Below are 22,832 nucleotides of genomic sequence, written 5' to 3' on the forward strand. Positions count from 1 at the left end.
GAGTAAAATTAGAGGCAAATGGGCAATGAAGGTTCAGTTGAGCCTAGGTTTTCGTTGGTTCAGCTGTGTGCCTCATGATCGAAAGGTTATCACACACACTACACAGTTCGATTTTGTGCGTCTGTTCGTCTGTGCTTCATCCGTTGAGATTCTCGGCTGCTGTGCTTATCGTCATCACTTCCATCGTGTGTTGTTTATATAAATATATGGCATCTACTCTTTTTTTTGTATGGTACTTCTTTTGTATGTTCTTGACGCCTTCCATTTGCATTATTGCGGACGCTACACTTCGAACGGCCCCCGGAAATAGCCTCGCATAGTGGAGTTGTCATGCAGTCGCAAGGTCCTGACAATCGTGTGGCCGGCGACGTCTGGCTAGATTCAGGATGAGTTGCGATGTAGGACAGAATAATGACAGTATAATGAGAGTGTATGAAGTTTCAGATTTATCGTGAACACTTGCAGTTGGTAAAGATTGTTTGGTTGGTGGATGGTGCATAACTTTAACGGCGAATTAAAGCTGTCCACTGCTTGTCAGAATTGGGTGTATATATTTATGTTACTTCACGTAACTACCAATGAAGTGTATCTAAATCCAACATCACGTTGTGCCTACAACATATAAATGTACCCATTTAAAGCGTGTTTTTTACTATATGATACCAAATTCTTTAGCTTTAGGCATGCTTCTGTAGGCATTTTTTTTTCCTGCATGTCAAGCGTTTAATTCGAATTTGGCTCATCACGTTTATAAGTGGATGGTGTGCTGGGTCATGGAGTTCATAAGCACGTATAATATAACACTCTCTTCCATCACCGCTGCCTAACGTAGTGTGCAATGCATTTGAGCGGATAAGGCCACTGACTTTGCCATCCACATGTTATCATCACATTCCTTCTCACTGTCTCACCTTACTCATCTCATGTTGGTAAAGTAATACAGATTTATTCCACAGACAATGCAAGCAAGTTTACTGTGTTACTTTGTGAATTTATAAGTTTATTTCAAGGAAGTCCAGAGGACTACATGCGTTTCTGGTAGAAATATAGCGAACTTTTCGTAGAATTAACTACAGGGGGTGTTTAGAAGCAGTGCAGGCGTGTATCGCTTAACGCAGGAACATCTAGGAGTACGTAGAACGAATTGTATAGGATGGATATATAGTATGTTTGTGGAATGATAGCCGGCCCTCAACGTGTGGGTAAGGCAGAAAGGAAATACAGATACCAGAATCACAGGAGTGAAATTTGACAGCTACTGAAGTACAAGCCCACTGCGCAACCGTCACTAACTGTCTGGATACCGAGGCGGTTAGTACCAGAAATGTACATCTGCGGTTCGCAGTTAGTGTGTGTACTTCATAGCACTTACGAGATTTTTCGAAAAGGCAGCACTAGGGCGGAGAGAGAGAGAGAGAGAGAGAGAGAGAGAGAGAGAGAGAGAGAGAGAGAGAGAGAGAGAGAGAGAGAGACTAAAGTATGGGAAATCTTTCTGAAAGTATAAGATACTTGTACTGTTGATCTCATGATAGATCGTAACCAGTTGCACCATCTTGCAATAGAATGAGCTATACCAGTGACGTGAGACTGGCTTTTGTAACGAACTGTACAGGCTTAGAATATAGATTTTCTAATTATGTATTATCTGACCCGTGAAGGACTATCCAACTTATATATATATATATATATATATATATATATATATATATATATATATATATATATATATATATATTTTTTTTTTTTTTTTTTCACACTTCGCCATTTCCCGCGTTAGCGAGGTAGCGTTAAGAACAGAGGACTGGGCCTTTGAGGGAATATCCTCACCTGGCCCCCTTCTCTGTTCCTTCTTTTGGAAAATATATATATATATATATATATATATTATATATATATATATATATTATATATATATATATATATATATATATATATATATATATATATATATATATATATATTGGAAAGGATCACAATTTTGCGCGTGATCAAGATACTCCTATGGGTCCACAGGGAAAATGAAACACGATAAGTTCCCAAGTGCACTTTCGTTTAATAATCACATCATCAGGGGAGACACAAGAAAGAAATATAAGTCAGTTGATATACATCGAAGAGACGAAGTTAGGACGCCATTTGGTAAACATGTTTACCAAATGGCGTCCTAGCTTCGATTGCCTGCCACCCACTTCTCCCACTCCCGAATACCAGCAGTAGGTCCCACCTACTTTACCTACAAATCCCAAAACCACGTACACAGTCGCTATGCTGATGGCTTTTGCTGACCTTATAGCTAAGCAGAGACACAAGTACTTAGCATCCAAGCAGTGTGGTTTCGTTATCAGCTGCTAACATCCGTTCTGTGAAATCCAAACTAGCTGTAGCGAGTAGAGAGGACTGGTGTATTGACTCGCGTAAGGGATACTCTTACTCGAGATATCAAAACAAAGATGAGTACACTGTAGATTCCCTGTTCCTATTTGACTCAGGTGGGGGTATATTTTCTTTACGCCACGCACTCCATTACTGGGTAAGGATCATTATACGCTGCCACGGACCATTCGCATTCAAGGGCGTATGTTTCTGCTCAGAGCCACGTGTTGTCAGCCAGTCTGCACGTGCACGTATCATACAGCACAAGAAACAACAGTACTATATCATTAAGAAATACGATGATGAGGGTTAACGCTAGGCTTCATTAAGTACACAGTTTTTAATACGATGATGAGGGCTTGACTAACGCTAGGCTTCATTAAGTACACAGTTTTTTTTTCCACCATGTGCGCAAACATATTGTAAAACAGAGCTGCCACCTAGCGTCACACTGTGACCTTCATACACATGAACCTACTCTGCTCTCCTCTCTCGATAAATAAGATTTGTCATGTTTCAGCTTTGTCGCGCTAAGGTTTCAGTTACACAGCTGTTGTGGTTGTTGTTTGATCCTTTCGATGTAAGCCTGACACGGGGTGTCTTCGGACCTGACTTTTGATGGTAGAAAGTTTATAGAAAGAGGAGAAGAGGGAAGTGGGATCCAGTTTTGCTCATTGGGGGAACATTCTTAATAGTCAATCCTCATATGGCTGGTTCCCGCACGAAAACTATGGGAAGCAGCAGCTAAACGCTCGTTGAAGGGACAAGCTTTGTTTGGATGACAGCCTACGAGAGCAGTAGCCACAATGATATTCGTACAGGTGGGAGATTGTATCAACATCACGGCGTTCGGAGAGAGACTGTGGGGAAATGTTAACGTCAAGGAAAACAAAAGAGGTATCGTCTATCGTTATTAAGCAAGCTTTTTTTTTTTTAGGGGGTCAGAGTCAAGGAAAGGGTATCAAAATCTATTTAACGAATATCGGGTAATGTGCACGTAAGCAAGACGATTAGGAGAGGTGGATAATGTGGAGGCTTTTCTCTAAAGGTTAGGCCGAATGGGATCATCACAAAATCAGCTTTTACTGAAGTTCTGCGCATCAGTGCTTGTGGTAGACCTGAACCCTAGTATTAGTATGTACAGTAGCTAAAGCAACTATCTGTGCAGTTGGACGTCGATATGCTCCGAAATTGTACGTGCGACGTATAATAATATCTCGGGAGGGTTGGCATGCATGTCATCGCCCACGAATATTCAGTACTCATCGCAGGAGTGTGTTGCCATATGGGAATAATTTATTAATTGTTTATGTATTAACTGTCTTACAGTATAGGAAGACAGTTGCTACCGCTCCTGATATATGACTTAGGTAGTAATGTGACATACACGATCTATGGTTGCAGTGCGAGATTAGTTATGACGCTTTATTGACATTTAACAGTCGAGTCATGAGACCGAGTTTGTTGATTATGAACCTGGTTCACGAAACGCTTCATGGTCGGTTATGAACCACATCCAAGCCATGTGACAATTTCATATTTCTCCATTCCTCATGTAATGGGAGTTGAGGCCCATGTACCTCCTCTCCGACTAAGACGTGAGATCCTGTCGTGGCCAAAGCAGTGTTCTGATGGCAAGAAGGAACAATACAACTGCCTGTCGCCTCATTCTGGAATGTTCACAGCTTGTCAACAGAGGCGTCAGGCCCCTGGCCGTCAGAATACACTTCCTCAGTGAGAACTCCGGTATTAAGATGAATGAAGTGGACTCGCTGGTCAAGAATTCCTTAACCCCCCCCCCCCCCCCGGAGGGTTCAAAAATTAACATCAAGACGAGCTGGCTTCCAACCAAAAAAGCAAACACATCGGAGGGCGAGGTACACCAGCGTTTTCGTCAGGTCATCATTGATCACTTATCGTATGTTCACTTGTACACTGATGGCTCCAAGACGGATGAATGTGTGGGTGCTAGTGTGTGGTCGATGAAGTGTGCACTCAGATACCGCTTGCCGAACCATACATCTGTATTTTGCGCTGAATTGTTTGCCATTGATCGAGCCATAGACTATATAATTAATTCAAATCATAGTAAAGCCGTAATTTTTTCAGAATCTCTTTCCGCTCTTAAAGCAATAGGCTCTGAATATACAGAGTCCTGTGAATTACAGGGCAATATTATTAATAAACTAAATTCATGTAAAAAAGATATCATCTTGATTTGGGTGCCTGGCTGGTCATTGCAATATATACGGCAATGAGCAGGCAGACAGCTTGGCTAAGTCGACCTCAGAACTCGAGGAGATCGTACCGATCCCTCGGGAGCTGGAGTCCTGCCTTTCCTTGGGGAAGAGATCAATCCATCTTCTGTGGCAGTCAGTGGACCAACCTGACCATCAACAGGAAGTACAAGCAAGAAGTGGCGGACTGGCCGACCTCGTACCACAAGAATAGAAGAGAAGAGGTCGTGCTGGCCCGCCTCAGAATGAACTGCACGTACACCACCCACCTGCAGCCATACACAAGCAGAAGTTTTCCATCCGTATGCCAACAGTGCAACCAAACCTCCACAATAGAACACCTACTGTTAAAATGCAAGAAATACGAACAACATAGGAATTTTTTTACCTATCACGCCAACCAAAACATTTCCTTCAACATCACTAATGTACTCGGGGATAACCCGAGTACTATTGACAAATTGATGGTCTTCCTTAGAGAAACAGAATTAATCAAGATGATGCAAGGTGGTTCGTGGATTCTCCACTGTGGCGGGGTCGGCTTGGTGTGCGGCTCCTACTTGGGCTGGTCGCATGGTGGGTGGACATGTCCATTCATTAGGTGGTCATCCTCCGGGTCGGCTGCGACATGGTGTTGAACTGGCGGACCTCCGATTAACTATCGTGTGTGCATGTCATGGTGGAAGCCTGTCCCTAACCTGTCCTATCTTCTCGCATTCTTGGGTAAAATGCAACCGTGGATGTTGTGCCGACTGTGTGGTATTTGCCGCCACGTCGACCCAATCAATACCCACAAATCTTTTATTTCCACTACTTATATTTATTATTATTTATATTTATTATTATTACATCAGAATTACGTTTTTTATAGGTATTTAGGAAAGATGACATCAGTCATACACTAAATTGGGTTGCAGGCCTAATGACTTTCCTCATAGGTCGATGGCCGTAAGACCCAACAAACTCATGGAAGGAAACATTACCGGAAGCGGAGGGAGCGATTGTCACCTCTTACAATGAGGGTCACAGCATTTCTGAAATTGACCGGCAGCCCGCGGGTCGGTGTCCACCTGAATACCGTCTCTTTGTGGGTCAGGCAATAACGCCAAACTGGGGCTACAGATGTTCGGCAACACAACGGCCGACCACGCAGCACTGCCCCCGGAGGAGAACCTGGTTGGTCGGTTTGATTCGTAATCATGCTGTAATGTCGGGGTAAATACGTGGTGACCATTGGTATAAAATTAAGAGAAAAAAAACAAAACATGACTAATATCTATTAATCGGGACTACACTTATTCGTGGTATTTCACTTTACCATACCATACCTTAACAGCTGCTACTGATGATGACCCCATTCACAAGTGCTGCAAGCATATGCAATGACGTAGGCCAGCAGTGCAGTACTCAGTCCGAAACCAACATCACTCCGCTGGGTTTAGCGGTGGCATAGCGGCATGAAAGCACACGTTGAGTGAAAGCCACGTGGTGGCCAGCATTGAATACGCACTCGAGTATGCTGACAAGGAAGACAGCTTTTGGGACAGAGTAGTAGTTTTGTGAAGAGAAACCTATTGCACGGACGGTACTACATCTGAACGATGTTTGGTAGACAGTCAGTGGCAGATGTGTGTGTTTCTGGTCCTGAGACTGAATGTATATACTATATTATGTATCATATGTTACTTCGTAACATCCACACACATTTAGACACCCCAGTCTGAGCCTTCGAGGAGGATGAGCACTTCCCCGCGTGACTCCTTCTGTTTCCCCTTTCAGAAAGTTAAAATACAAGGAGGGAAGGGTTTCTAGTCCCCCGCTCCCGTCCCCTTTAGTCGCCTTCTACGACACGTGAAGAATGCGTGGGAAGTATTCTTTCTCCCCTATCCCCAGGGCCAATCTTTCGTCTGTTTCCTTGCGCTACCTCGCCAACGCGGGGGACAGCGACAAAGTATAATGATAAAATAATTATTTCGTCCTCAGTTAAACTATTGGTATATTCCAATATATCACGGTATTATTTTCTGATATACCTTTAAAATGCTATGAGATTCGAGGCCAGGCATGTGGTGGAAGGCAAGAGGAGTGGGAGGGTCAGTGTGTGTGGCTGGATGCCCGCAGGAGGTGTGGGTCAGGTGGTTGATGTTGGCGATAAAAGGTTCACCGGCCACAAGTATAGTGACGCATTAGATTAGGCTCTTCTACCATACGTTGAGGCGATCGGGAATACCTTTTTATCGCTTGCAGGATAACAGCCCCATCCAGACGTGTCCAGTAGTTAGGGAGTGGTTTACAAGATTAACCCTTGTGCCACACCCACCCACATCCCCGGATCTGAACCCCATCGAGCATGTTTGAGCAGCCATAATGAACAATACATGCCGGATACTGGACGTGACCTGACCCGGGACACTGGTGTCACTACAGCTTTACAGGTGTGGCAGCATCTGATAAGCGGTGAGGAATGCGATCTAACATCCGCGTTGGTTTGATGCCGTCATAACGGCAGGAGGTGCTGCCTCAAAATACTAACCAAAAAGGAAAGATAACCAATAAATGTGTTTATAATTCATGTATTTGTGTATTTATACAAAAACGACGCAGTAATAGCTTCTGATGCCATGTGCTTACCATTACTAGGAGAGAGGATTATTATGTACCGTTACATAACAGTATTGTTTAGAGCGGATGCTAACCACTTTTTGGAAAATATAGGCCATTACCTAAATGGAATGTCAAACATTCATACGTTCTGCTAAGTAGTAAACTTTCTTTACATATTTGTTGTTTAAATGTAATTTTTTTTGTAGGATATATCAATGTGAGTGGCCTCATAAAGACATTTACAATACTACAAACATGATTAACGAACATGACAGAAAATGTCGCAATAAATCAACATATGGCATCGACTTGATAACAGGGCTACCAACCTCCGCCCCGAGCAGTCCTCATATACCAATTTTATCGACCATGGGCTCAAATTGTTTCCCACAAATTATGCACAGACAGTTGTTTTAGCTATTGTACAGACAGACTTGAACTAAAGAGGCCAAATATCAAGTCATTGGCTGTACGGGTAAAGGTGTTCATATTTTTCTGATTGAATGCAATACCAATGACATTATCGGCTACAACGACCTTGAAAATCAATAGGCCGAATGTCCAAATGACCAGCCAACCAACTAGATATAGTGGTGGTAAATGAGAAAGTCTCATAGCTATAAAGCTAAGGGTACAGTAATCATCTACATATCTAACAAACAAAAACGTGAACGCTTTCTTGGGAGTCATCATGACTTTGAACGCAACGTATTTAACTCGTGTTCTGCCTTGTACCCTCTCGCCCCCCCCCCCCCCCCAACAATGTACAGACTACAATACAACGATGACTACACAACATATGTTTATTCGATGTCCCAAAAGCCACACATAAGAAATAAAAGAAAATCGGAAATTTTCATGTTGGATGATTTCAAGCTAGACTTGATAAAAGTAATTTCCATCCTCAGAAATGAAGTTCGTCAGGATAATATGATATATAGTATAGTATATAAGATGTAATTCATATACCATTTACAACATTGTATTTATTATCTTGCTGTTAGGACATCTGTTTGTCGGTTAAATTAATATTCTTGCCTCAACCATTTAACTATATATTGCTAAGATTTAGTTTATAATTACATTTCATATTAGGAAAAGTAGGTATTTTTAAACGAGCCTATAACAGCAAAAGGAATTGCAGTCCTGATGACCTTCCTCACAGAAACTAAGTAATTAATAAACCATGACATATTTGATGTTCATTTTCATGGGTACCGGTAAAACACGCCATCTATTTATGGTCACTCATAATACACCCCAGACTTACCAAGTGATATACTTGCACTATGCGTCACGTACCCACTAGGCTGCTGTGGTTTATAAGGCCTTGCATACCACTAACATGTATGTATTTATTTTTATGTTAGCTGAGACAGGACGACCATATGAATGCCTTAGTCAAGGCCATCTCATTAAGCTGTGTGTATATATATATATATATATATATATATATATATATATATATATATATATATATATATATATATATATATATATATACCTTAGCGTAAGCCATGGTTATTATTAACCCATGTTTCAGATTCATACACTTCGAGATACAGTACACATACACAAAACAAATAAATAGATGAATATGTAAATTTTTTCTCCAGTGACCGAGTTTTCTCATGTGTGATTCAGTGACGTCATTGCACTGTAACTAGAATGATGATTCAGTACATTATTTGTTCACTAATTGCTAGAATGAGAAATGTAAACATGTGGGTCATCATGCGGCGTTTACTGAAAATTTATTTGTTAAGTGAGTCATTTGAAGGGAAGATTAATCAGCTACGTGTTTATATATTTAAGAATGAACTGCAAATGAGATGGTGTTACGAAGGAAAGATTTACGCAGTGTAGACAGTTGATGGGTTTCGGGTTGAGGGGATGAATATCGTTTATGGACTTTTCACAACTATCAGAAATCTCCAGCTCAAGTTCAGTAAATAACATGAACCAATCGCATAACTTCATGTACCCTGTCAATGGAAGGTTTTGTCACTATGATTTTTGTGTCATTTAAGATCTTGAGAAAATATAAATTGTGTGCATATTTTTACGGTATCTTCTTGGATTTGCTGTTTTCTTGCATAGTCAGTGACATCTTTTCCTACACTAATGGCATTGTTGAAACGCTTGAAATCACCCTCACGCCACTTGGGTCATGATTCTATCCTCTCATTTAAATGATGAAGAGCAGATAGATGTCAAGTACCAACAATGCCAATCGTAACGTATGTTAGAAAAAATGTCTTATTTGGTTAGGTTACGCACCCGTCAGTTGCAGCAAAACATAAGATAGGGACAACAAAGGTCGCTTCAGACTTGCATACTCAGTTGGGAAATCAGAAATAAAGATATATGAAATGTCTGAGAACCATGTATTGTAGATGTGCGAGGGAATGGTAAGAAGAGGAAACTCGATAAGGAGGAATGAAAGATTGTGGTATCTGAGAGTGTCTGGCAGACCACATGCCGGTGCAGCAGTGGTAATGTAACAAGAGAAGAGTTACTGAAGTTGCGGTTGCCCGGTAAGACCGTTAACATAATCATACCAGGGCAAGACATCACACTGTTCTGATTTGTCTAACATTACGTCTGCACGAGTTTTCCTACTAGATGAAATACCCAGGAAATTTCTATAGTGCAAATTTCTTTAAAGTTCTTCGTAATAGTTTATAGTTGTTTTTTTTTTCCTCCAAATGTGTGGAGATCATCCACTGGAAGACTTCTTCACAAGATAGGTAATTGGTGTTGTATTTGCCACTGCGCTCAAACATGGAAAGAAGATACACCAAATCATATAAATCAGTTCGACACAGAAAAAAAGATATCAGAGGAAATCATGATATCATTCAGTTTGATTATTTGAGAACATTTTCAGTAGTGCATGATCTTTTTTTTAACATTCTAGACCAATTTCTCTGGCAATCCTGGTCGTGTTGTGGACCAGTCTTGTGTTTGATTTCTGAAAGTCATTTGACCTGAGGACAGCTGCCTGCGTTCTGTTACCGGCGGCCCACAGGACAATCGTCAAAGGACAGACGCGCACAACCTGATACACCAAGTCACCACAATAGACATGTTGTGAAGAGAGTAGTCTACCGAACCCCTCCCCCAACTTAACCTTCAGATACACTTGCAGACTGATCCACAACCTGCCATCAGCCTCACCCTTGAATATCACCCTCATCCTAAACAGTCGCGCCACAGTGCGAAAGTGGCACAGAGGATGAGAGGATAAGGTTGAGGATGATGTGTACGAGTTTGAAGGTTATGTCAAGGTGAGCAGTGGCCTAGACCGTAATCCTATGTGGCAACTTGGTGAGGTTAGGTGCGGATGATGTAAAAATGTTGTGGATGAGGTTAGGTGTAGTTGATGTAGAAATGTTGTGGATGAGGTTAGGTGTAGTTGATGTAGAAATGTTGTGGATGAGGTTAGGTGTAGTTGATGTAGAAATGTTGTGGATGAGGTTAGGTGTAGTTGATGTAGAAATGATGTGGATGAGGTTAGGTGTAGTTGATGTAGAAATGATGTGGATGAGGTTAGGTGTAGTTGATGTAGAAATGTTGTGAATGAGGTTAGGTGTAGTTGATGTAGAAATGTTGTGGACGAGGTGAGGTGTAGTTGATGTAGAAATGATGTGGATGAGGTTAAGTGTGAAGTTGTGCATATGTTTTAAAGGTCAGGTTAGAGTGAACATTGGCCTGACTGTTGTTTTTCTCTGCACTGTGAGGCAACGTTAGCATTTCGGAGATGACACTGGGCCACCGATAGCAGCTTGGGTTTTGTTGATCTTGTTATGGTAATAAGAAAGATATTAGTTACATTTCATAATCACGTCAGGACACTGGTAGAATGTGCAGTTAACTATATAAAAAAAAATTAAAATGAGGTGTTTATTTATGTTATTAACACCCAGTGTTCACACAAGATCGGAATAAAAAGAGTAGAAAGAATGTACAAAAAAGCAAGATTTTTATTTTAAGACCATGAACGTCAAACACGAGCCTGCATTTTAAGATTGTTTTAAGTCTGGACGCCGTGACGTGTTGCATCACCCCACTCAGTTTCTGAGAACGGGCCATCAAGTGATAAGGACGTGAGTTGCGCAGAGACTTGACGTTATTAAACAAAAGAACATCTACGCACTTGGTCCACACTCTTAAGTTAAATATTTTTATGTACTTGCCCCTCGCATTTGTTTATTGTATATATATATATATATATATATATATATATATATATATATATATATATATATATATATATATATTATCCCTGGGGATAGGGGAGAAAGAATACTTCCCACGTATTCCCTGCGTGTCGTAGAAGGCAACTAAAAGGGGAGAGAGCGGGGGGCTGGAAATCCTCCCCTCTCATTATTTTTTTTTTTTTTTAATTTTCCAAAAGAAGGAACAGAGAAGGAGGCCAGGTGAGGATATTCCCTCAAAGGCCCAGTTCTCTGTTCTTAACGCTACCTCGCTAACGCGGGAAATGGCGAATAGTTTGAAAGAAATATATATATATATATATATATATATATATATATATATATATATATATATATATATATATTCTATCCCTGGGGATAGGGGATTAAGAATACTTTCCATGTATTCCCTGCGTGTCGTAGAAGGCGACTAAAAGGGGAGGGAGCGGGGGGCTGGAAATCCTCCCCTCTCGTTTTTTTTTTTTTAATTTTCCAAAAGAAGGAACAGAGGGGGCCAGGTGATATTCCATAAAAGGCCCAGTCCTCTGTTCTTAACGCTACCTCGCTTACGCGCGAAATGGCGAATAGTTTGAAAAAAAAAAAAAGAATATATATATATATATATATATATATATATATATATATATATATACGAATAAAGTGTATATGAACGCGCACCTTCATAGAACATACAAAGCTCCAAAAGCCAGGATCGAACCTGGGACCCCTTGGGCAAGAGGAGCATGCTAACCGCTAGGCTATATATATATATATATATATATATATATATATATATATATATATATATATATATATATATTTATATATATATATATATAATATATGTATATATAATATATATAATATGTGAATAAGAGCAAGGTTATTAGGAGGTGAGTTTGAATGGAGAAAAACTGGAGGAAGTGAAGTGTTTTAGATATCTGGGAGTGGATCTGGCAGCGGATGGAACCATGGAAGCGGAAGTGGATCATAGGGTGGGGGAGGGGGCGAAAATTCTGGGAGCCTTGAAGAATGTGTGGTTTGGTCACATGGAGAGAATGAGTGAGGAAAGATTGACCAAGAGGATATATGTGTCGGAGGTGGAGGGAACGAGGAGAAGAGGGAGACCAAATTGGAGGTGGAAAGATGGAGTGAAAAAGATTTTGTGTGATCGGGGCCTGAACATGCAGGAGGGTGAAAGGAGGGCAAAGAATAGAGTGAATTGGAGCGATGTGGTATACCGGGGTTGACGTGCTGTCAGTGGATTGAATCAAGGCATGTGTATGGGGATGGGTTGGGCCATTTCTTTCGTCTGTTTCCTTGCGCTACCTCGCAAACGCGGGAGACAGCGACAAAGCAAAAAAAAAAAAAAAAAAAAAAAAAAATATATATATATATATATATATATATATATATATATATATATATATATATATATATAGGTAATTTATGCTCTTAAACAAAAATGATAATATTTTTGAAGCATTTCTATTTTTCCTCTTGTGTTCATACGATTTAGCATAAGCTGGTAAATGTTCAACGAAAACTGGTTTCGTGAGATTGTTTTCCGAACCGAGAAGTGTCCGCGGCGGAACTTGACCCGGCCTTAAGCGACTACCATTACAAAGCGACACTTTACTTATATAGTTTGCTCTTTTTTTTTTCTTCTTTTTTTTGTAAATAAGATATACTTTCTTTTATGTACCTTTTTTTGGTACGTGAGCCTAGAATCATAGGTTGAGCCTTATGAGTCCCAAGCCATTTCCTACTTAGTACTACTACTCCTGTGGGGGGGTGGGGGAATTAGTGATAGCGAGTGACCTAATTTGAATATACAACCATCTGATGCTAAGTTCAGAACTCTCCACGTGATCATTATGACTTCTATTCTTGCATCTCTCACTCCCTGCATTATCACGAAGGTTTTTTTGAAGGTTAGGCGAGATCTGGTAGACGTACGTGGTAAGGAAACTGCCAAGTGATATTTCCTTAGATTGTTGCGCCTTTGGATCCAGTGTCTATGAATTTCGTGAACAGGAGAAATTATCTGCCATATTACCGAACATGGAGACGACATCGTCCACGAACTTTCTCCCGGGGATGTCATTTTAGCTCGAGATATATATATTACCGAATACGTAAATGGCGAGTGAGGGTGGGGAAGCCCCCTCCTTGGTGCCTGTGCCAGTTGGAAAAGTCGAGTTGCCGGACGTGAGTCAGCTGAATGTATACATATGAAGCCATACACACAAAAGCCTTTGTGTTCCTTTCATTGTTAGGAGTTTGAATACCTTGGAAAGTCTTATATTCCTTCAGCTCGTTTTAAATACTCCAACGTAGATCACATTGCCAACAGTTGGAGAGCCTAGTAGCTCGTTTTAAATATTCCAACGTGGATCACATTGCTCATAGTTGGACAGCCTAGTAAGTTTTTTGTCAATTGCACTGGGTAATCACCCAAGCTTTTTATGACCGGGAATGGACCCCCCCCCCCTTTGCTCAAGTTTGAGAAAAAGCTCTACACTTCCGCACAGTTAAAACAATGACCAATATTTTGTACGTCGAGGCAGGGAGGACGATAAATGAAACTCGTGAGACTACAACACCTCAATGAATCTTTTGCTTCACGTGTGAAATCGAAGGACATTTATAGATTCAGTTGCCTATCAAACGCTGGGATTCGCTGAACCTCTTCCTATGACAACTAAAAACCTCCCCTACTGCTGTAGATAATGAGTCTGACGCTGATAACAAACTCCTGCATAAGGACAACTATTCAAAAGTTACATCCTACAATTGCCCCGCAAAAAAAAAAGTGAAAGAGGATAAGATAATCTAACGTATGAAGTTATGTCACATATTGTTGTCCCTGTGGCTCAGTTAACGAAGAGGATCTTCACCAACTCTTCCTTCAGGGGAGTCAGTGGAGTCTGTGGATGTAAATCGTCTCACCACTGCCAGAAGACGATCACAGTCCCCTGGAGACTCGCCCCATGTGAAAAGAGGAAAAGGAAAGACCTGCGAAATGAGTCTTTAACCAACGCATTCAAAAAACGTCAGGGGAATTTTATGGGTTTTGAGGTGTAAAAGCAAACAAAACCATCAGTGTTGCTTACATTATATAGGCCGTCCGTTATTTGTCCACAAGAAATAAAACGAAACAGCTCAGGTCGAAGACTTTTTTTTTTATATATATTTTTACGTTGGAGGCTCCATTCACGGACAACAGTCCACAGCAAGACCGTGATTTGAAGTTAGATAAGGATTAAGAACGGGTAAAAGAAGAAAGCATTTGAGAATTTTTGAAGTGGTGGAAAACCTGTATTTTTTTTTTTTATATATATATATTCATCACCGTTTAGAAGAGATGAAGATCATGGGGTAAATATTTTACGTACAACAAAGCTTTCCCCATACAGGAATGTCTTTATTCCAGTATTAAATGCTGACGCATATGCAGAAAAAGAATAAAAAGATTAATAAATGCGTGCCTGGTTGTTTGTTTCAGGTTACTGTCCCTAAGTGTATTTGTTGAGATAATTTCACCTGCGGGTCTCCTCGCAGAAACGAATTCTAGGGGATTTTTAGCGTTCACCGTCAATGAGGAAGCGATACTTACGTAAACTTTCGGGAAAGAAAGATGGAACTCAGTGGTGTATCGGTTAAGCATTCCTGACTGTTGTAACGCATGGGTTCGGATTTTGGTTGTGGCAGTCGGTCTACAGCCTACCCGGCTGTCCATCCACCCTTAAGGGTTGGTCAATGAAATGGGTATCTGGCTAAGGCTTGGATATATAGCCCGTTAATGAGATGCCCTAGATCGAGACCTCAGTTTTCCATAACGTCTCGGCTAACTTAAAAAAAAGAAAAAGAAAAAGAAAAGGTAAACTTTATGATCAGTTCAAACCCCGCTCGTCCGAACGATGGTAGGTGAAGCTTGTGCAGATGATGGGATGGGAAACGTCTCAGCCATTGACTTATCTCTGTCATCCCCCCCCCCCCCGATATACTGAATGACGTCACTTAACGGACTTCATGGGAGTGACCACTTCCCAGATGTGCATTTCTGACGCAAGCAAATCCTCATAATCAACCCACCTCCAGTTTACCGTTACGCACGATCGGATTGGGTGTGTTACAAGGCGGGCCTTCCTGGATATATCCCGATATAACATAGATTAGAAGGGACACGGTGTTGTACGTTCCATCCTCAGCTCTGTTAAAGGCCCTTTATACCTAAGATCCTTACAGTTTTCGAAAACAGTTGAGCGTCTTGGTGGACACCAGATTGCCGAAATACGAGGCAAAGAAAGAACTTTTGACAGAGAGTCGTCATATACCTACTTCAGTTGCTGGCAAACAAGTTAGGACTCTGGTAAGATCAATATAATAAAATAGAGAGATCCCTGGCTTGGCCCTCTTTAATGAAGTTATCATTAAGGATGCTCTCATCAATCAGGTGCGCTCCACGAACACGAAAGAAATAAGATAAAGACAATCCTAGCCATTCTCCTCACCGTGACTAAACACTGAAGAGCGCAGCATCGAGATCACCTCCAAGCTGATGCAGCCAGTGAAGTCGCCAGATTCTCGGACATTCCCCCGCTCGCCCAGCAACAATCGACCGCTTGTACTCTCATGACGCGTTAGATGCGATCCAGAATAAATGATTGCGAGGGTTTCTTGGAGCTCTGTCACGTACCAGAGTCCCGTTGGTAAACATGGCATTCTAGCTAAGTCTCTTCGTTGTATATCAACTGACTTACATTTCTCTCTTGTGTCTCTCCTGATGATGTGATTATTACACGAAAGTGCACTTGGGAACTTATCGTGTTTCATTTTCCCCCTGGACTCATAGGAATATATGAGGGTCAAGTCAATTGGGAGGTGAGTTTGAATGGAGAAAAACTGGAGGAAGTAAAGTGTTTTAGATATCTGGGAGTGGATCTGGCAGCGGATGGAACCATGGAAGCGGAAGTGGATCATAGGGTGGGGGAGGGGGCGAAAATCCTGGGAGCCTTGAAGAATGTGTGGAAGTCGAGAACATTATCTCGGAAAGCAAAAATGGGTATGTTTGAAGGAATAGTGGTTCCAACAATGTTGTATGGTTCCGAGGCGTGGGCTATAGATAGAGTTGTGCGCAGGAGGGTGGATGTGCTGGAAATGAGATGTTTAAGGACAATGTGTGGTGTGAGGTGGTTTGATCGAGTAAGTATCGTAAGGGTAAGAGAGATGTGTTGAAATAAAAAGAGCGTGGTTGAGAGAGCAGAAGAGGGTGTTTTGAAATGGTTTGGGCACATGGAGAGAATGAGTGAGGAAAGATTGAGCAAGAGGATATATGTGTCGGAGGTGGAGGGAACGAGGAGAAGTGGGAGACCAAACTGGAGGTGGAAAATGGAGTGAAAAAGATTTTGTGTGATCGGGGCCTGAACATGCAGGAGGGTGAAAGGAGGGCAAGGAATAGAGTGAATTGGATCGATGTGGTATACCGGGGTTGACGTGCTGTCAGTGGATTGAATCAGGGCATGTGAAGCGTCTGGGGTAAACCATGGAAAGCTGTGTAGGTATGTATATTTGCGTGTGTGGACGTATGTATATACATGTGTATGGGGGTGGGTTGGGCCATTTCTTTCGTCTGTTTCCTTGCGCTACCTCGCAAACGCGGGATACAGCAAAAAAAAAAAAAAAAAAAAAAAAAAATATATATATATATATATATATATATATATATATATATATATATATATATGAAGAATTCAAATGTCTAATCTAATTTTATTTATATGTTGCTCTACCTCTGTTGCAGATGAAGATGAAGGTGTGGATGTTAGTGGTGGAGAGCGTGCTCATGGCTCTGCTGTGGGTCGCCTGCATCGGTATGGACGTGGGCTCAGTCATCGCCATGCTTGACGGATCTATTGTATATTTGGTCGACGCTCTCGTCTTCATCCTGTTGATGGTGCTCATTCACATTGTCATCAATTGTTGGCTTGTCAGAGTGTAAGGCCTGTTTACAGTTTCCCGTGTGGCTTTTAGTTACATAGAAATAACTTTGAGGATGGGGGAAAAAATAAGAGTAGTTTTAACATGTAATGTCTAACTGTTTTTGTGTAGAAAAATATATACTTCTTGCACAATTCGGTATTATTCAAGGACGCTTGATTTAGTCTTATATCTCATGATTAGGTTCCGTAGTTCTGATCGGAAAGTGTCGAGAAATTGCAACGAAAGTGTCTCTGATTATTACAAAGAATACTGCTTTTTTTTTTTCGTGGAAGGTTCCCTGTTGAAAAGTAGATGATCAGACCATATTTAGGAAACAATATATATTTTCATCTTTCACATTTTATGAGATTTACAGAATAAGCATGATTCATTTAGTGTATATTGAGTGTTAATTGTTCCCTAACATTGTTTACAGGTGCTATGACAAAAGTCTTGGATGTGTGAATTGTTGATTAGATATACTTTCTTTATGTGGTGGGCTGGGCACTTTATGTTTTCTGACTCTAAGCAAAATATCATCTCGCTTGCACTGAATTGAAAATTTCTGAGTCGATCATTAATTGAACTGTATATAATTCATGTGTGATGTTCAGACATAAGGGATAAGGATTCGTAATGCATTCATATGTGAAATATTTTTTTTTAGAAAATTAATATTACCGTGAAAATTCTCAATTTACTGTAATATCATTTGAGGTATACATGCCATTATAGAGCAAGGTAAAGAGAATGGTCCAGAAGTCATAAATTACAACTTTGTAGTTGAGATTTTTCAGATCGCGTGATTTAGGGCTGCATGTTTGTGGTGCCAAGGTGTTGTGGTTGTAAGGTCGTCTGCCTATGAGAGAGCCTTCATGTTTTGGTTTGTTGGAGGTAATGGGAGGCCGCGTAGGAAAAGAGCGAGGAGTAGAATCCATTTTGGAACAGTAAGATATATATATATATATATATATATATATATATATATATATATATATATATATATATATATATATATATATATCCTTATGTCGCTCCTGCAGCGCTCAAGAAGCTGGCCACGTCCACCGGTTGGAACCACATGCCATACAGCTAGTAATGTGGTATGATCGTGTGTGTGTGTGTGTGTGTGTGTGCAGAGAGTGCAGGGCTATTGGGTAGTAAGCGCTCGTTGTCTTTATACTAGCTGCATCGTGGGCATGAAAGGTATTGGGATGTGGCCAAACGGTGTTTGTAGTGTTGTAGTGATGGGTAATGGAGTGTAAGCGGTTGTGTGGCTCACATATGTCTGGGGAATGTGGTATTCGATAGGTGTCCATCTTGGTTCTTGGAGTTTAAAACTGAGTTGAGAGGTCGGTTATTTAGTGCGTAAGTTATTTCAGTGTGTATATGTTTTGTCCGTGTTATTTTGTGTTATTTAGTGCGTTTGAGGGGTAGGGTCTTTGAGTAAAGGTTACTGAAGTGTGAGGGCGAGATAAACATTCTATTTCTACTTCGAGGTTGATGGTTGGTTGTAGAATGGTTTGGGTGGAAGGGGTCTACTGCAGTTGCATAGGATTGGTTGCTGAGCATGAAGTGGGTCTGTATCGGGAGGATCTTTGTTTCATTATGAAGCTTTTGAATGTTGTGATGGTTAGGCTGCCAGTGATTGTTCTGAGTGCATTTTTTTTTTTTTTTTTTGTTTGGTTTGCAGCTTTCTGATATTTGCTTTTAAGGAGGTTGAAGAGCAGGCAGGTGAGGCATAGTTTAAAGAGCAATGGATGATTTTTTTTCTGTATAAGATGTTGAGGGATTTTTCTTGTCCAAATCTGGTGCTAAGTACTCTTCTGGGAGCATTTAGTTTGTGTGCTGCTTTTGTGTTGATTTAATTGGTATTGGGAGTGAATCTCATAAGTGTGTTGTAAATGATGCCTAGAATGGTTGATATTTTGTCCAGTGGGATAGACTGTCTATTTAAGTTGATTGGAGGATGTGAGGTGGATTCGAGTTTGTCTGAGGATAAAAGAGTAATCGAAGACTTCTGTGGAGACGCAGACATTCTGTTTAGGATGAGCTACTGTTCCATTTCTGTAATTTAGAGTTGACTTGCATATTTGGTATTGGTATTTTGTGATGTGATGTCGTCTGCATACGAAAGGACCATCATGCTGAGGTTTGTCTAAGGTAATGTAGAGTTGGAGAAAGAAATGGTCCTTTGGGAACTTTGTTGTAGAATTTTACTGTTTTAAAAGACGAAGCCGTTGTGAGTGTCTCTGGCATGACAACCAGAAATGAAATTGGCCAACCATCTTTTAGTCATTGTTGTGGAGAGTGATGTTTTTTTTTTGTGAGGATGGGGATAGAGTAGTTCAAATGCTTTGTTGATGCCCATTGCCACAATTACTTTGCGAGAGGGGATTATGGTTGATTGAATCCATCTACTATATGTTATGTCAGCTCATTGTGTAATGTGGTGGTAGAGTTTTCGGGTCTGAAACTATGCTGTGTGGGATGATTTGTTAACTCGTGATTTTTTTTTTTTTCACACAGTTTGTACTGAGGATAGAAGTCATAGAAGGTGGTAGAAGGGGTGGAAGTTGGGAAATTTGGAATGATTCATGATTATGTAGGCAGGTTTCCAGTTGTTAGGGATTTTGTTGTGTACCTAGGAGTAGTTGAAGATATCTGTAAAAGCTTTTGATTGCAAGTAGGCCATAATGTTTTATGTAAAAGTTCGATATGTTTTCAGAGTTTTCAGAGTTCTTTTTACGTTTTAGTTATATTGCTTGTATCTTTGGGAGTGAAAGGTAGGTGGTTAGTTGTTTCGGGATATATATATATATCTAGGCGTGAGGTTGGTTTTTGGCAGATTTTTTTGATAGTGTATGATGAGTATATTTGTGTTCCTCGATAGAAGGGATTTCTTTGGAATAGGTCAGGTGGTCGTTGGTAGGCAGCCAGCGACCAGGGAGGTGTATTACCGGTACTACCCACCAAGGTATCTGGAGGTTTAATGACGGCATTTTTACTGAGCCAGCACATCATTGGTTCTCAAGCTGCACTCCTCAGACTCAGGTAGCTGCTCTTTGTTTCTGTCTCACCCTCTGGTGGACTACTGGCATTTTGTCCACAAACATGCAATGTCTCCTTGTCATACATAACAATTGACAATGCTTCACTCATACAGATCATTTTTCATAACTAGATTTTCGTGCGATGAGCACAATGCACTAGCCCTGCCTTTTGGCAAAATGGTACGAGTAATAGATTGGAGTAGTTAGTAGGAACATTTTGGCTAGACCATTAGGTAGAAACAGTTGGTAGAAGTTGTAAGATTTTCGTGCGATGAGCACAATGCACTAGCCCTGCCTTTTGGCAAAATGGTACGAGTAATAGATTGGAGTAGTTAGTAGGAACATTTTAGCTAGACCATTAGGTAGAAACAGTTGGTAGAAGTTGTAAGATTTTCGTGCGATGAGCACAATGCACTAGCCCTGCCTTTTGGCAAAATGGTACGAGTAATAGATTGGAGTAGTTAGTAGGAACATTTTGGCTAGACCATTAGGTAGAAACAGTTGGTAGAAGTTGTAAGCAGGAACATTAGGCAGGAGCATTAGGTAGAAGTAGTCGATAGGAACATTAGGTAGGAGCCTCTGCAAACACCGCTTTGAGTTGCCCTCTGCCAGTGGCCAGCTTAGGGTAAGGCACTTAAAGCTAAGAAGTAGCACTGGAGTTCACTAGTTATGGAGACTCAGTTGCGATGGCCATCCTTTTGAGGGAGTTCCAGTTGGGAACAGGGAACAGGCGTCAGAGGTGTAGATAGATATATAGAGGGTCTGGTGTGCTTCATGGGTGGGGGAAGGACTTTTGCAGGAATACCAATTTTCAGTTTGTTTTTGTGTGACAAGATTAGCGCTGGTTTTGGTTAGTATTTACGTGTGATTTCTGATTTCTCTTGATTGAAAGTGGTTGTGTCTTAAGTTGGTGGGAAGACATCTGGGTTTTATTTCTTTCTCTGACCTTGTAGTTTGTGCTCTTTGCTGGCTTGGCCAGAAATGTTGATGAAGCATAAGATTGCATGATTCAGTGTTGAGATATCATTTATATTGAAGTCCTGGAGTCTTGTTTCTGTATACTGAGTAAAGGCTGTCCAGATTTCTCTCTCTCTCTCTCTCTCTCTCTCTCTCTCTCTCTCTCTCTCTCTCTCTCTCTCTCTCTCTCTCTCTCTCTCTTTCAGAGGGGGAGGGGTTAGATGGAGTGTTATCAGGTGGTCTTTGTTTTGTAGTGCTGGTGGGGTCGGCTGCTTGGGAGATGGGTTGGGAGTCTGGTTGGATAAGGTGAGGATATGATTTATAATTAGTTCACCTCAGGGGTAATGGGTGAGTGTGGAACCAAGTGGTATTTCACCTTGGTGATCATGGGTGTGAGTGTGGAGCCAAGTGGTAGTTCACCTTGGGGATCATGGGTGTGAGTGTGGAGCCAAGTGGTAGTTCACCTTGGTGATCATGGGTGTGAATGTGGAGCCAAGTGGTAGTTCACCTTGGTGATCATGGGTGTGAGTGTGGAGCCAAGTGGTAGTTCACCTTGGGGATCATGGGTGTGAGTGTGGAGCTAAGTGGTAGTTCACCTTGGTGATCATGGGTGTGAATGTGGAGCCAAGTGGTAGTTCACCTTGGTGATCATGGGTGTGAGTGTGGAGCCAAGTGGTAGTTCACCTTGGAGATCATGGGTGTGAGTGTGGAGCTAAGTGGTAGTTCACCTTGGAGATCATGGGTGTGAGTGTGGAGCCAAGTGGAGTGCTGGGCATTTAAATCTTCAGAGATAGGTGTTGGGCTTGCTGGTGAGGTTCTACAGTTGGGGAGTATATCTGGAATGGGGGCATATGGATTGGGACAGGTATGTAGATGTTGATTATGTTGAAGATAGCACTGTGAAGTTGTATTTTTATGGATTGTATTTCTAGGGTGTTTGTCTCTGTGTTGTGGTGTTAGTGGTGTTGGAAAAACGTATGATTCGATAGGCGAATATTATGTATCCTCCTTGTCACTGATGTCTGTTATTTCTTACAGATGTAGAAAGATTGGAGGGTAGATCAGGATATGAGTCTGGTTTCTTAGATAAGGGCAATATTTTTTTTGTATTCTCTGAGTTGGTTGAGTATTTCTGTGTTTCTTTCTGATGACATTGGTGTTGCGTTGCAATACGTGTAGTTCGCTGCTGGGGTTGACTGTTTCCCAAGTTAATGAGGTGGCGCCAGGAACAAAGAGCAGGCCTCATTCACTCGCATCCATTTTCTAGCTGTCATGTGTAATATACCAAAACTACAGCCCCCTATCCATATCCAGGCCCCACAGACCTTTCCATTGTTTCCTTTTGGCTGCTTCAAATGCCCTGGTTCAGTCCATTGACAGCACATCTTTGCCTTTATATGATA

General features: G+C 41.1%; 1 protein-coding gene across 2 annotated transcripts in view; it reads left to right on the forward strand.

Moving 5' to 3' along the window:
* The window catches only part of LOC139755102 (uncharacterized), a 55,372-nt gene that overhangs the window by 9,856 nt on the left and 22,684 nt on the right, over positions 1–22,832 (forward strand). For both annotated transcript variants that reach the window (XM_071673227.1, XM_071673228.1), the window contains exon 2: positions 17,241–17,434. In XM_071673227.1, coding sequence (XP_071529328.1) covers positions 17,241–17,434 — 194 coding nt within the window. The remainder of the gene's footprint in view (positions 1–17,240; positions 17,435–22,832) is intronic.

The sequence above is a fragment of the Panulirus ornatus genome, chromosome 18 (assembly GCF_036320965.1).
Source record: "Panulirus ornatus isolate Po-2019 chromosome 18, ASM3632096v1, whole genome shotgun sequence".
Lineage (NCBI taxonomy): Eukaryota > Metazoa > Arthropoda > Malacostraca > Decapoda > Palinuridae > Panulirus > Panulirus ornatus.